At 44.7% G+C, this 15312-nt stretch overlaps 1 protein-coding gene across 2 annotated transcripts in view; it reads right to left on the minus strand.

Annotated features, from left to right (window-relative positions):
• Positions 1 to 201: 201 nt before the first annotated feature.
• Positions 202 to 15312, minus strand: part of PDZRN3 (PDZ domain containing ring finger 3) — a 275944-nt gene continuing 260833 nt past the window's right edge. For both annotated transcript variants that reach the window (XM_049862426.1, XM_049862427.1), the window contains 5 exons: positions 10350 to 10448; positions 8837 to 8899; positions 6854 to 6955; positions 4518 to 4634; positions 202 to 2893 (listed from right to left, as the gene is read on the minus strand). In XM_049862426.1, coding sequence (XP_049718383.1) covers positions 1346 to 2893; positions 4518 to 4634; positions 6854 to 6955; positions 8837 to 8899; positions 10350 to 10448 — 1929 coding nt within the window. In that variant the 3' untranslated portion in view covers positions 202 to 1345. The remainder of the gene's footprint in view (positions 2894 to 4517; positions 4635 to 6853; positions 6956 to 8836; positions 8900 to 10349; positions 10449 to 15312) is intronic.

Here is a 15312-nt window from a genome sequence, read left to right on the forward strand (position 1 = left end):
ACATCTTTTTTTTACCCAGGGGTAAACTGCCCCTGGGTATCCCCACCCACTCTGGTGACCCTGTAATTCTATGAAAATATCGTCTGATTCTCAGCTGCATCTTAGAAATGAAAAGTTAGGCCTAGCTACTGACAGTTATTAGTTATCACGACACTAATGGTTGCAATAAATCAAAGAGATTTTATTGAAAACATAACCCTGACAAACTTGTTCATAGCTATTCTTGTTTATAGATATTGGACCAGGTTGAGGCTTTCTATGAGGCTGACAGAGTGCAGGATTATATGGTGAATTTGCTTTCTTATTCTTGACTGATCGACCTTAGTTTTACATCCGTCACTGGGCAGAATCAAGGTGTCAGACGGTCTGAAAGACTCAAATCCTCCCGAGGTAGCAGGTAATACAACCGAGGAAAAAAGATAACCATTGCAAAAGGTTTTTATTTCATAGGCACCACTGTAAAATGAGGAATCACTTCAAAACATATCAAATAGAAAATAATTTATTTTACTTAATGTTTGTAACTAATCATGATTTTGTGAACTTGGCTTGTCAAAGTCTGTACCTTCAAATCTATAAACCAAGGTTAACTACAAAGAGCACTTAAAATTCCACAAACCGTCTCCATCCACAACTTTCCTGTACATGCAAATTCGTCCAACGGGCTGCAGTATTTGCAAACATGCTTTAATCTTCCGTAAAGCTGCGCGATAGTCTGCTTTCAGTTAAAACCTTTACACTCTCTTCGGAACCGTAACCAGAAATACGCTTAAATGTATATCTCAACACTAAAAACACTGCTGCCTTGGTTATGTGTATTAAACCATCAGCCAAAGAGTTTGGTGGTTTGAGTCGAAACCTTGAGCTAAATAATATATTAATGGCCACTCATATGAAACACATCCAGCAAAGCAACGTTACAAAATAGAGTTCCATTAAAAATACATACTGGCAGCTGTATTTGTGTTTTAGGCAGGAAACAAAGCACGTTTAACTTTTTTATAGGAATATAGTTTAAACAAATTATTTTGTGAAAGTATGCTTAATAAAAGGTTTTTTTTTTTTGAAATTTAAACACTTTATGCAAAAGATAACAAGTAAAAAAGTACAATTGCTATCTGAAAAAAAGCTCGTTTGTTAATATTGCCTTCCAAGATACTAAGGGTGGTTTTCCTCCAGTTAAAATAGAGCTATGCCACCCAGTGTTGCAGAGTTCACAACTTTCGACTATAAACAGAGTGGCTGTATTTCTCTTATATACAAAAACTTGCCGCATTGAACGAGGCAGGAATCTCTACCCCAATGGTAGCGTTCTTTTTTTATGTACATAATGCAGAAGTGGGAATTATACAGTAGTCACGGATAAGAAGGAATTGTATACTCTAGTGCCATCTGGAGACTTTGTGCCGTGGGTTAGAAGTTCTTGGATTGTCATCCAATTGTCAAATATCTTTTTATTCCTCTTCTTCATCATCTTTTTGTGGCTCAGTTCAATGATGTTCATCTCCTTCTTGTCGTCGGCGCCCTGCTGCTCTCTCAGGCAATCTAACCTGCTCTGCATCATGAATTCCCGCCTCCGCCGCTGCTCCTTGGCTCTCAGCAGGTGCTGCTTCCGCTCCTCTTTGCTCCAGTACCGCCCCATCTTCATCTCGCTGATGGCGTCGTCGTCCGTGGTCATGCCGCTGCGCTCCTCCCGGATCTTGAGGGCGCGCTCCCTCAGCAGGCGGTCCCTCACCGGCCTCTTGGTGATGTAGCGCGTGCCGTCACTCCGGATCTTGACCTTCCACTCCATCCTGGGTTCCGACTGGCTGGCGGCGTTCAGGTCCTTGCACATGCTCACCAGGCTCACCTGGCTTTGCGCGTACTCCACGGCGGACTTCTGCTGGATCAGCTGCATGTAGCTCTGGTAGTGCTGGGCGTGGGCCGGGATGTGGGCGTGCTTGTAGGGAGAATGGTGGTAGGGGGACAGGTAGGAGCCACCCAGCTTCGGACTGGGCGTGGGGCTCCTGCTCTCGTCGCTGGGTTTCCTCTCTTTGCTCTCCAGCGGCTGGCTGAGGTCCAGCTCTTTGGAAGGGCTATAGTTAGGGGTGCTGACTTCAGGATCTTCAGTGATGGACAGCAGATTCTTTGGGGATGCCCCGTAGGCTTCTGTGGTACCCGCTGCCCCTTCGCTGATGCCCTCGGTGGCCCTCCTCAAGGAGTTGTCGGGGGAGATTTCCAAGGTGAGCGGGGTGCTCCGGCAGCTCTCCCCGGTATTGTAGGCGCTCGAGCTATCTTTATCGGATTTCTCCGGGAGCTCGGTGATGTCCGAGAGCTCGTGTCTGCGGACGTCGACGCTGGTGTAGTGTCGGAAGCAGCTGTTGTGCAGCATCCAGGACTCGCGGTACTGCTCCTTGAGCTGCTGCATCTTGTGGGCGCGCACGATGCTGAGGCACTCCAGCTCGATGTTGCGCAGCTCCTCGTTGAGCAGCTCCAGCTCCTTGTCCACGCTCTCGGGGTCGCTCTTGCTCGCCTCCAGGGGGCTGCTGGGGTAGTAGAGGCTGTAGGGACTGGCGCTCTTCACCTGGCACTTGAGCTCCAGGAGCTCCCGGAAGCGCTCGCACTCGTCCACCGGGATGCCCAGGTAGTCGGCGTCGGTGCAGTCGGCCGAGATGAAGGACTCGTTGCTGAAGGGCAGGTCGCCGCTGCCCAGAGTGTCCTGGCTGCAGGTCAGCTTCCTCTGCCCCGCCAGCGGGTTGGAAGACGCCGTGGGGTCGTCTCCATTGTTCTCCTGCTCCGAGCTTTCATCGTTGCGGGTGCTTTCGTCGGTGCGTCCCACACCGCTGTCCTTTTCGTGTTGGTTGGACAAGATGGTGGCTGTGTCTGTGGTTCCGCCATCTTCCTCGTGCTTTTTCTGCAACAGAAAACGACAGTAACAAATGCTCAGAGGGCTGAGGAGCAAGTAGGCAACTTTTTCTCTCATGGCAGGATAGGTGCTTCCAGACAGGGCAGGCTCTACATTTCCAAGGTTGTGGATCTGCATATGATATTCAGCATATAATATTGAATACTATGGGACAAAACCAAACCTGTTGCCTTGGCCTCAATTCCAAGTCATGGCGTCCCATGTGTTTCAGAGTAGGACTGCTTCATAGAGTTTTCTTGGCTATAATCTTTAGGTTAGGTTAGTAGTTGAGCACAAACTGTTTGTACTACTGAGGGACCTGGGATGAGGACAAGAGCCTGGGAATTAGCTAGATGTACCTCTAACGGGACCGGGCAGTGTTTTGCTCTGTTATGCGTAAGGCTGCCGTGAGTTGTGGCTGACCCAGTGGCAACTAACAACAACTTCTGATGTTCAAGTGCTTAGCTCCTAGCTGAAAGGTTGGTGCTTGAAATCTACCCAGAGGTGCCTCGGAAGACAGGCCTGGCAATCTACTGTATTCTTATGCAAATAGTGTACGCCTTCTACGTTTGTTTGGCACCTGTGGCCTCCCCACATGCGGTATTTCTGTAAGTGCGCTATGCTATGTTTTTTTAATAGCAATATGTACTTTCAAAACATCAGCCATTGAAAACCCTATGGAACACAGTTCTACTCTGACACACATAGGGTTGCCGTAAGTCATAGTTGACTTGGAGGTAACTAGTTTATCTCTAACCTGGGAAAGTCCTTATACTTATTTTCATCCTCAGTTTTCTCATCTGTAAAATGACGATAACAAGAGTTGCCTTATCGCATGAGTGATCATAAGTATTAAACCCATATGTGGGAAGCACATGGGGCCTGTTTAGTGCATAAGGATTGAATAAATGATTATGACTCTGTGGTAGTGGTGTAGTAGGGAGATAAAGGGCTCTAAGCAGCTCTGAATAAAGGGGGTGAAATGCTTTACTCTAGAAACATGTCTTTATTTCCACTGATCTACATTAATGCATCGAGCCTGTGTGGGGCAAATGGTGAAGCAATCACTGTTAACCTAAAAGTTGGCAGTTCGAACCCACCCAGAGGTGCCTTGGAAGAAAGGCCTAGTGATCTGCTTCTGAAAGGTCACAACCAGGAAAACCCTATGAAGCACAGTTCTCCTCTGCTCCTGGGTCCCAGGAAGTTATACATAAGGATCACATGGGGGATCTTGTTAAAAGGTAGATTCTGATTCAGTATATCTGGGGTGGAAATGCAAATTCTCATCAGGGATTCAGACCTGAAGGAACTGGTTTGAAGCCCTGTCTGGAGCACATGGAGTCGCCATGAGTTGGAATCAACTTGGCAGCAGCTGGTTTTTGTTTTTTTATGTTAATGCTGGCACGTGTGTTTTCCCAACCAAGTGTCAGAAAGCTGGCTACACCTTGGCATTCCTGCTCAGTGTTTAAGAGTCAGAGTAGTGCCTTTTGGCCAGGAAGAGGATCAGCTGGGATGTCACTGATGCTCAAACAGAAAAGCACGGGGCTCTGACGGTCCTTAGCGGCAGGCAGGGAGATGGAGGCCGCTGGTCCGCCTGCGCCTAGAGGGCTGGGCTGGCCAGGAGGCACCTTACCTGCTGCAGCACACTCCCGGTGAACTGCATGGCCTGGTGGTGCTGCTCCTCCAGCATGTCCATGTGCAGGTCGTCCAGAAAGTCGTTCCGGTCATCGTCCAGCCAGCCTTCGTCCAGCTGAGGGGAAGCAGCAGCCAACACATGCCTCAGGACAGTTTCCTCTTGTTTTCTTTTTAATTAATATTTTTTAAAGCCAGGCCATTACTGAGGGGGAATATATTTCTAGGGCTCCCTCCAGGAGTCATTAAAATGCAGTCTGACCCAATGTTTTGCTCTGTGTCAAAATACCATCCTGTCCTCACGTTAAAGTGACCTGCAGCCCTACACCAAGCCAGGGAGTCTCCAGTGGCTAGATATCAACTACTTTCAGCAAAGTAGGCCACCTATGGCAGCTAAGTCTAGCTGCTGCTGGCGCCACCACGCAAGTTTAGTAGGCCCCAAAGAGAAACCATTTTTAGTGTGGAAAGTGTTCTTTCTGCCAAAAACAAACAAACAAAAAACACCTACCTCTAGCTGTTTGGCTTGGGCAAGGTCTATCGCTTTACCAGGCCCTTATCTCCCCTGCCCATAGAAGAGCAGACTAGCTCAGGGGCCAGCAAACTACAGCCATGGGCCAAATCTGGCTTGTTGCCTGTTTTTGTTTTTTTTTAAACAGTTTTGTTGGAATACAGTCATGCCCATTCACTTACATATTGTCTGGGGCTGTGTTCCAGCTACAATGGCAGGGTTGAACAGCTGAAACAAAACCACAAGGCTAAAAATACTATGTGGCCCTTTAAGAAAAAGCTGACTTCTGGAGTAAATAATTGTTAAAATTAATGAATCTGCCATTTGTGCTGAGTCAGGCACCCTTTATGCTGCTGTCTCTGGACTACTTTTCAATTGTGTTTCATAGCAGAGGAGATCTCCTCTGGACACTTCACTGCCATTCTAAGTGGATCAAAAGCACCAACAGTATGAGTTCAGGACTCCCTCTTTGGAAGGCTTATTATAGCACAGTGGTCTTGGACTCACACTACCTGAATCTCTTGCTGTCACCCACCCATTGTCAGGAGCTTTCCGGGTAACTTGTGAGCCTCTGGGAACTTCAGTCTCCCAGGGCGGCTAAAATGTATGGCAAGTGCTCTGCGTAGAGCGTGGCATTTAACAGAACAAATCTGTCTTGGAAGAAGTACAGCCAGAATGCTCCTTGGAAGCAAGGATGGTAAGACTTTGTCTCACATAGTTTGGACATATTAACAGGAGGGACCATTCCCTGGAGAAGGACATCATGGTTGGTAAGGTAGAGGGTCAGCAAAAAAGAGGAAGACCCTCAACGAGATGGAATGACACAGTGGCTTCAACAGTGGGCTCAAACATAGCAATGATTTTGAGGATGGTGCAGGACCAGGCAGTGTTCGGTTCTGTTGTACATAGAGTAGCTATGAGTCGGAACTGACTTGCCGGCACCGAAAAACATGTTTCTTTTACTAGTGAAACAGCAATTCTGTTTTCCCACACTCTGCTCTTGTGACCGAGATCCACACAGACCCAGGCTGGCACTTCACAGTGTGTCAGGCCTTGGGAAGGAAAACATCTTGATGGCCACAATGCCCAGCTATCTTTTCTGCTCCAATAGATTTCCTTCCCTTTTCCTTCATTAGAGTCTCTGTGCCAATGAGCCTTCCAGGCCTGTAGTGTCAATGCCAGGGTGATGTCATCACTACCCGAAGTCATTTAATCCAAAATAGATTCTATATCAGAGCAAGTTAAGTAACTTTTTGAGGGTATGGAGTGCCTTCAGGTGCAGGTCCATTACTCAGGCAGTGTCCTGCAGGGCTGGGGACTTAGTGTTCTGATGGTTTTTCTTTTTATTATGGTAAAATATATATAACAAAAAAGTGCCATTTTAACCATTTTTAAGTGTATAATTCAGTGGCATGCATTCACCATGTTCTGCAACCATAACCAGTATCTATTTTCAAAACTTTTCATGACCCCAAACAGAAACTCTCTACCTTGCGAGGGACACCTCTCCATTCCTTCTTCCCCTGGGAAACCACTAATCTACTTTGTCTGTATGCATTTGCCTGTTCTAGATATTTCATATAAGTGGGATCATACAATATCTATCCTTTTGTGTCTGGCTTACTTCATTCAATGTAATGTTCTCAAGGTTCAGCCATGTTGTAGCATGTGTCAGAACTGCAGTTCTCTTTATGGCTGAGTTATATTCCATTGTATGTGTGAACCACATTTTGTTTATCCATTCATCTGTTAAGGAACCCTGGCGCTCTTTCCATAGTGCCTGATTTCAGCAGTACAGACCCAGCTTCCCCTACAGGAGCTGGACTCACCTGGAGCTCAGGCCTTGCAATCAGCAGCGAGAAGTTCTTGTTTTCTTCACTTGTTAGAAGAGCCACGGCTTCTTCCCGGTTTTGTACCTCTATCCCATTAATCTTTAAAAAAAAAAAAAAAAAAGTGATTGGGTTGGTGGGTAGGGCTGGACAATAGCATAATTAGATCGTATGACTCATTCTGTATTGCTGCTATCACTCACCCACAGCTGGAGCATACAGCTTCCATGTAGCTTACAAAGAATGCTAATTTGGGGGAGGAAAGGCCTTGCCGAGACCAAGGCTGCTGCTCTGGACTGTGTGAGAGGCTCCTTGGGTTTGGCCTAAGAGCTGATGGGAATGCGGAGGTTACGTGGACAGAAGTGCTGGGGGTTCTGGAAGACAGCACTGAGAAAAGTACAGTGTTGTGAAGAGGGAATACCTAAGCAATGTAATCGGACGTCATACTGAGGCAGGAGTATAAAGGGAATACAGAAATGCATTATCACATGTATTTTTAGACAATATGGGAGAAAAGGGAGTGGTGCATCTTCTGTGAACGTTCAGCACAGAGCGGGAGTGAAGTTATAATGGTGCTCTGTGTCTCCAGTGTGGCACTTTCACTTCTTTAGGCAGAACACAGGGCCAGGTGGGAGCCACTCCCTCACTAGTCCACCTGGTAACCCCACTGCAGGAGTCCTGCCTCCTGTCCCAGCAGGGGATGTGTCCTCTAAGGGACAGAGCAAGGGTCTCACTGATTTGGAAGATGAGCCTTCCACCTGGCTATTTTGGTTCCTTATGCCACTGAACTGACAGACAGCAGAAGGGGTGATATGGCTTGTTGGAGTGGTTGATCCTGATTACCAATGAGAAATTGCGTTGCTGCAACACAGTGAAGGTAAAAAGGACACTGTATGGAACTGAAGAGGTTCTCTGGGGTGCCTCTTAGTACCTCCATGCCCAGTATTAAAGATTAATGGAAAACTATCCTATTGCCATCGAGTCAATTCAGACTCATAGTGACCCTATAGGACAGAGCAGAACTGCCCCACAGGGTTTTCAAAGGAGCAGCTGGTGGATTCAAACTGTATTAGCAGCAGAGTTCTTAACCACCATGCCACCAGGGCTCCAATGGAAAAGTATAGCACCTAAAAAAGGGTAGGACTCAGACCCTCCAGAAAGGAAGGTTTGGGTCACTTCACAAGTCAGGAACCCTGAGCAGCGACGTTCTAGCTGGGGGTTGGAAAAGTGGAATAGGCAGTAGAAGAAGGAAGATTATTCATGGTGATGTATGTAAGGATAAAAAAGAGAATATGGGATGATGAGATATGAATGAGAAGAGGCAGAAAGCTAAGCTTTGAGGGACACACTGAACCAAAGAAGGGCAGAGTCTCCACTTCTGTACAATTCAAAGGACCATGGCTGAAAGAGAGATGGTCTCCCTCTGACTGGAAGGAACACCAGGTCTGGAGATAAAGACACTCCCCTTGGAAGCGATTCCCTGTAATGCTTACATGTTGAATCATTAAATTTAAAAGACTGCTCAATCATTTTTGCTAAATTTGCCAAAGATGCTCCCATTTTAAAGGCAAGATCAAACTTGAAACACTTGGTCTAAAACCAGTCCTTCACAGATCACTGTGGTTCAAAAGTTGCAAACAGTCGGCGTGACTTGGCCCACTGATGTGTTTTTTTGGGCTCAAACAGAATTAAAGAAAATTAGGTGAGCTGGTTCCTATTCTGCAAGGCAACTAACGTATCACTGGCTCTAGGACAGCTGCTCCCTTTAGATGGGGCATCTAACTCTAGTGTGTCTGCGTCCTTACCACTGGCTATCGCATCTTAGACTCCAGAGCTTGTGTTGCTCAGCATTGTAACTTGTCTGGCCTGGCTGCACATGAGTTTGTGATCCCCTTCTGTGTGTCTCAGCCCAAGAGCTATTATTACAACCAGTCTGTTCCTCTGGGACAGGCACATGAAGAGGCCTCCCAGTTGCGGACCTACCTGGATGATGCGATCTCCTTCTCGGATGCGCCCATCCTTGGCCGCAATGCTGTTAGGGTCAATCTGAAACACGCAGGGGACAGTTCAGCACTCACCCAGACACATGTGAAAATAAACAGCAATTTCCAAAGGCTGCGTCTGGCCAACAGTCATGCGCATCACAATGTTTTTGCCTTGCTCAAAAATAAACGAGTCTTAGTGTTGCACAAGGAGAGACAAACATGGGTTGATCTGTCTCCCAGCCCTTTCCAGGGCCTGTTCCTAGATCCCTGCGTGGCAGCCGGGTTATAGAGCAGCGTGCACTGACAGGCTCTGCCAACCTGTGAGCCATGAAGATGCATGGCTGACTTTGGTTGCACGCACAGTAATTAAAATCAAATCGATGACGCAGATCAGGTGAAAGGTTACCCTTCGTTATGTTGACTATCAACCATACCTTGATTATTTTATACCAAATATGTATATTAAGTTTTGGGAAATTACTGTAAAAATGGAACATAATTGAGCCTAACAAGACTGAGTATAGAAGGGGCACCCCAAAATACAAAAACGATGGATCAACTTAAGCTTGGTGGACAAAGTACATCCCATGGAATAATTATTAGGCTGCGCTGGCACATCTCTTGGTATATCCCTTAAAGGCAGGTTCTTTTCTTGACAAAATCCTGTGTTTGCAGGGGTGGAAGTGCATGGTAAAGTATCTATACTGAAAGTTGTTGTGTACTGTCTTCTCCATGAAGATCAAAACAGTTTCTATGTGCACTCTGAAGTTCCGTTTAACTTATGTGAATTCAACTGTAAATACTTGACCAAAAAAAGAGAGACAGAGAAAGACTTTAAAAAATACAAGTGATTCCATCTACCATTCCACTCCGTGAACATGAAGCGGGAAATATGAATCTGCCGTTCCCTCAGGGTTAAACACACACAACCATGTAAACGTCTCCGTTTTATGGCCGATTTGCTGCTTCTCCAGGGTAATTCTGCCTTATGTGCTGACTTTAGAACTTAGCCCCCATGTAAAGCTGTAAATCCATGGAGTGTGACAAAAGGAACAAAGAAATGTGTTTGTGCCTTTCCAAAAGCTTCTTGATGAATCAGAGTTAAGGTTGGTTAACACATGAAAGACTTGGTAGTGGTGGTTCAGTGGTGGAATTCTTGCCTTCCATGAGGGACATGGGTTCGATTCCTAGTCAGTGTACCTCACGCGCTGCCACCACCTGTCTGTTGGTGGAGACTTGTATGTCGCTATGGTGCTGAACAGGTTTCAGCAGAGCGACCAGACAGAGTAGGAAGAAAGACCTGGTAATCTGCTTCTGAAAATCAGCCAATAAAAACCCTCTGGATCACAGTGAGCTGATCTGCAAACAATTGTGTGGATGTGTCCATGGGACCACCACGAGTCTGGGAGTTGACTCGATGGCAGCTAATACTCACGATGACATATAAAAGGGGGAAAAAAAATTACTTTTTCAGTCTTGATATGATAGTTATAAACAATAAGCATGCATACCTCACTGATGTAAATCCCAATGTCATCTTCGTCATCCGTTCGGTAACACACTGTGAGGCCCAGCTTGTCCTGGCTGTTGACTCTGTACAGGTCTACCTCCTAGACAAAGAAAGGGCATTCCCAATGAGATTCAGCAAGCAGCCTGAGAGGACAGGTTGTCAAATGCTTTAAAAATATTTTGTATAAATGATGAACTGGATTTCTTTGCACTCAACTGTGTAGAGCCAGTTAACTAACTAAACAAAAAAGTGATTATGGACATGGGATCAATGCCCAGGGCATTTCTGACCTTTCAGTCAATATAAAGTCATTTTGAAAATAGTTATTTTATTGATCTCCCAAAAGAAAAATTACCCATATTTCACTCAGACTTCTGGGGTGAGTGTTTTAAGAAGCATTCCTTCAATGTCTGCCACAAACAAGAATATTTCCCTATCTCAAACCATCCAGCCGTTTCTGTACAAATGTTTCCAATATGTTTGGTTGGATTATTTCATGTTGCCTTCCCTTAATATTCACAAGTAATAGAACTTGCAAACAGATTACACATAAATTTGATCCAAGAAAGGAGGGTAACATGATAGGGTGCAATTAAAGCTTTCCACCACAGCTGTGATATTTACAGTTGAGAAATTACTTTCAGCCTCTATTAGTGCAAATTAAATACGATAAAAGCAAAGTGAGCCCAAATACGAGACACGTGAGTACAGGGAACACCACTGTATTTGCCAATTAATGTGCGCTTCATGAAGGCAGAACGTCAAAAATTGTAGGAGCCCTGGGAGGAAGTTCTGGGGCTCTCTGAAAGTGTTGGTAGGCACAGCCCCCTGTCCACGCAGGTTGCCAATGACACACGCAGGTTTTGCAGCAGTAAGCTGCAGGTCTACCTGAGGGGCCTGCCTGGTGATGAATTCTCTGGCAGATCATGGGGCCTGATTTTTGCTTTGTTACCTGCTTGTCAACCAGGAGGGTGGAGGGACTCAGTGACTGATCTGCATGCCACCGTCTCTGGCTACCATTTCCAAGTGGCCCCTCTCAAGGCTCCTCCTGGAGGGTGGTAAAGATGCTGCTGTCTTTGTGGGGAAACTCAAAGCAGTTGTGTGGCAGATATTTCTTGAACCTCCCTCTGTGAAAGGGAGGGTGCCCACTACCACATTCCAGGCAGAAGCAAAGCAGGTACAAAGGTCCTGAGCTGGGAGCAGGCTGGTCTGCTTTAGAACCAGGCAGAAGGCCAGTGTGGCCAAATAACTGTACATAAGAAAAAGAGGCAGGGCTGAGTGCAGCCAGGCTGCAGGGGCCCAACTAAAGAAGGACTGATGGCATTTGAATCATGGTGAAGAATACTGGATACACGCTGGAATGACAGAAGAATGAACAAATCTGTCCGGGAAGAAGTACAGCCAGAATACTCCTAGGAAGCAAGGATGGTGAGACTTCATCTCATGTACTTTGAACATGTTTTATTAGGTGGGACCAGACCCTGGAGAAGGACATCATGCTTGGTAAAGTAGAGGGTCAGTGAAAAAGAGGAAGACTCTCAATGAGATGGACTGACATAGTGGCTGCAACAATGGGCTCAGGCATAACAACGATTGTGAGGATGGTGCAGGAGCGGGCAGTGTTTTGTTCTGTTGTACACAGGGTCACTATGAGTCAGACATGACTCGATAGCACCGAACAACAAGGCCGGGATGAGGAATTTGGCTGCTACCGCAACATCGTGCGAATTCATCAGAATGTTTTCAGTGTGGACTGCCATGGTCCCACTGACTCTCTTCAGTGGTCTCTCTGGTCGATGTGTAGTGACAATGTGGTGGTGAAGAGCTGGGACTGTGAACACAGGTGGACCTATGTTTGGGTCCCAGCTCTCCCTCTTTCTAGCTCCTTGTTCATGGGCCTGTTACTATAGCTACGCATGTTTCCTCACAAATAAATGTCATCTGGTAGCTCCTCACCTAGCTCTTGGCCCAGAGAAAGGGCATAGTAAATGATAGTGTAATAATTATGTGCAGTTATGGTTACTTGGGCATTCCTCGGTGGCACAAATGATTAAGCACATGGCTACTAACCAAAAGGTTGAGTGTTCAAATCCACCCAGAGTTGCTCTGAAAGAAGGGCCTGGCAATCTACTTCCAACAGATCACAGTCATTGAAAATTCTGTGAAGCACAGTTCTACTCTGACACACATGGGGGCACCATGAATTGGAGCCTACCCATCGGCAAATAATTTTTTTTTAAATGGCTCCCTGCTTGAAATCATAAGAAGTTGTTTGTGGTACAGTGGGTATATTTCATATGCCCTTTCAATAAGATAACTTCATTTTATTTTCTGAATATTGATATGTTAATTAATTCAATGCTTCCTAATTATAGCCCTAGCAATATGGCAAATTCTCATTAAATGAGACCCATTAATTTCTAATAATTTAGTTGAGTTGAATGGAAATTTCTTCCCTCATTTTATGAGATATATACTAAGCAAAGTAACAGAGGGAACACAAGTTTAGGGGTCGTATTTAACCATGAAAAACAAACTTTCCAAATACTTTGGAATAACCCATTTGCATACCACCTATAGACTAGTTACAAATTTTCTATGTTTCAAACACATTCCCCAAGTATCTCTATTAAGTTACATTTCATTTGAATCTGGGGAAAAGCAAAGACTTGTTTCTGTTTGAGCTCATGCTCATGGTCAGCCTGAGCTAATGACATTTGATGATGATTTGTTTAGGTCCACCTGTACAACGACAGCCTGGACACAGCCACAGAGCCCCGTGCTGCCACTGTGGGAGCCAGCTGGTGCTGGAACCAGAACCACCTGCAGCCAACAGACATATAGTTACAAAGGCTGGAGGAAGAAAAATGATGATACAGATTATAGCTTTTTTTCTAAATGATTGGTCCCCAAAGCAGCCATCTCTCAAGGAATCACAGAAGATATTATATATAGTTCCACTGAGCTTCATACCAGTGGTACTCAAAGTGTGCTTAATAGTCATGACAAGGTAAATACAGAAACTGAGGCAGGTGTTTAGAAAGTTCTACAGCAGTTGGATATTGGCACAATGGTCAAGGGGATGATTAGTGGACCTGTTTTACTGAAAAAGATGCAGACCAGTTCAGGTGGTGTTGAACTCGAGGGGTGAGACATATGTGGTGAGCTATATAGTCATTCACAGTAGAACCAGGTATTGGTCGATGACAGATTGAAAATTAAGCAAACCACCTGGTCCTTGTGGTCTTACACCACAGAGAGCCTGAGAAACACGGCTCTATATGTCCAGAGTTGAGTGTTCCATTTGAAAGCCCAGGAAAGTGAACTCTAGAAATCATGTCTTGGAAAAAAAATAGGGATACTCAAGTAGGAAAAAAGGTTATGTATCAGGGAGGTGATAGCTGAAGTTCTGCTATGTAAAAAGGGGATTAGATTTATTTGGCCCAGTACCAAAACCTAGCTGGTCTGGTATCTAAAAGAGTTTAGTAAATGAGTTTGATAAAACCTAAGTTGAAAAGCATTTTTGCTTTTCAAAACTGATATAGATTTGGAGAACAATTAATCTATAAAAGTTAACATTATTTAGTGTTGACACTGGTGAAATTTTTTTCTCCTGTATTTTTCCCTACGCAGTCCATCTTTTATAACCAGAGAGAAAATTTATATAATAAAATGTCGGATGAAACCGATGGCATCCTAAAATAGTTTCACCTGAATCAGGGACTGTATCTTGTACTTTCCTTCAACATTTTTGTATGCTGCCACTAACCCCATATATGGCTAGCAAATTAGTAGTAGATTCTCTATAACTATTAACTGTTTGGAATTACACAAAGATGGTGGTTAGACATTATGACATTTTTGAATAGAAGAAAAGAGAAGCCCCTTCCTTGCTAGGTCTGTTCCCAGTTACTGCCATCCTTAAAATGTATGCTGTCTCACTATAGCAGAATGGTGTACAGCCCAACACTGCATTTAGTTTTTAACTGTCATTGCAAATCCTCCCAGCAGAACAGTCATTTAAATGTTAAATTTAAATGTTAAATTTGACTTAAGTGTTGCAAAGGCCGAATTGCCTCCTTGATGTGAACGAGCAGCCCAGGCCTTGTTCTAGCAGGAGGCATACACTAATGTGAAAGGACCACCAAAAAAAAAAAAAAAAAAAAAAAAAAACCCATTGCCCTAGAGTCAATTCTGACTCACAGTGACCTTACAGAACAGCATAGAACTGCTCCGTAGAGGTTCCAAGGAGTGGCTGCTGGATTCGAACTGCTGACCTTTTGGTTATCAGCCGAGCTCTTAACAACTGCGTCACCGGGGCTCTCATATAGAAATATTAACTAAGGATTTAAGTAAATGGGCCCCTTGAGCGGGGTGGGGGGGGGGAGTTCTGAAGTAGCAATATAAACTATATTTAATGGCAACAAAAAAATTTCCCTTTTGGGAAAGCAATTTGGCTTCTAAAAGTTACTGCCTTTCACATGGCTTAGTACAGTACGCCTGAATTCTCTCATTTCCTAGAACACAGATGCTAGGCCCCCAAATTCTACTTCGTGAAAGCTCATCTTTTTTAAAGTAATCTTTCCCCAATTACAATACTTAAATAAGGAACTATTCTGGTACCTTTTCCTCAATTGTTCTTCTCAAGTGCTTGAGAATAACACATCCCAAACATACGTTCCCAAAAAAGAAACAAAAAACAAGCTTTTAGAACTAATACACAATAAAAAAGAAATTTACAGCAGCCTTCTGGTCTGACATAAAAATATAAAAATGATACGAGCAAGAGCAACTAAAAGTAGAACCTAATCTGAAATGCTTGCTTGCCCTGAGTATGTCAAAGCTAGTCCTTCAAACCCCAATTCCAGTTGGTCTGGGAAGAAAAACTTGAACACTTGATCTTTAAAACAGACTTATGGATAGAAGTGTAATTTTAGTTTAAGGGCAGTCTTCTCGGAGCAGCT

This window comes from Elephas maximus, chromosome 20 (assembly GCF_024166365.1).
Source record: "Elephas maximus indicus isolate mEleMax1 chromosome 20, mEleMax1 primary haplotype, whole genome shotgun sequence".
NCBI lineage: Eukaryota > Metazoa > Chordata > Mammalia > Proboscidea > Elephantidae > Elephas > Elephas maximus.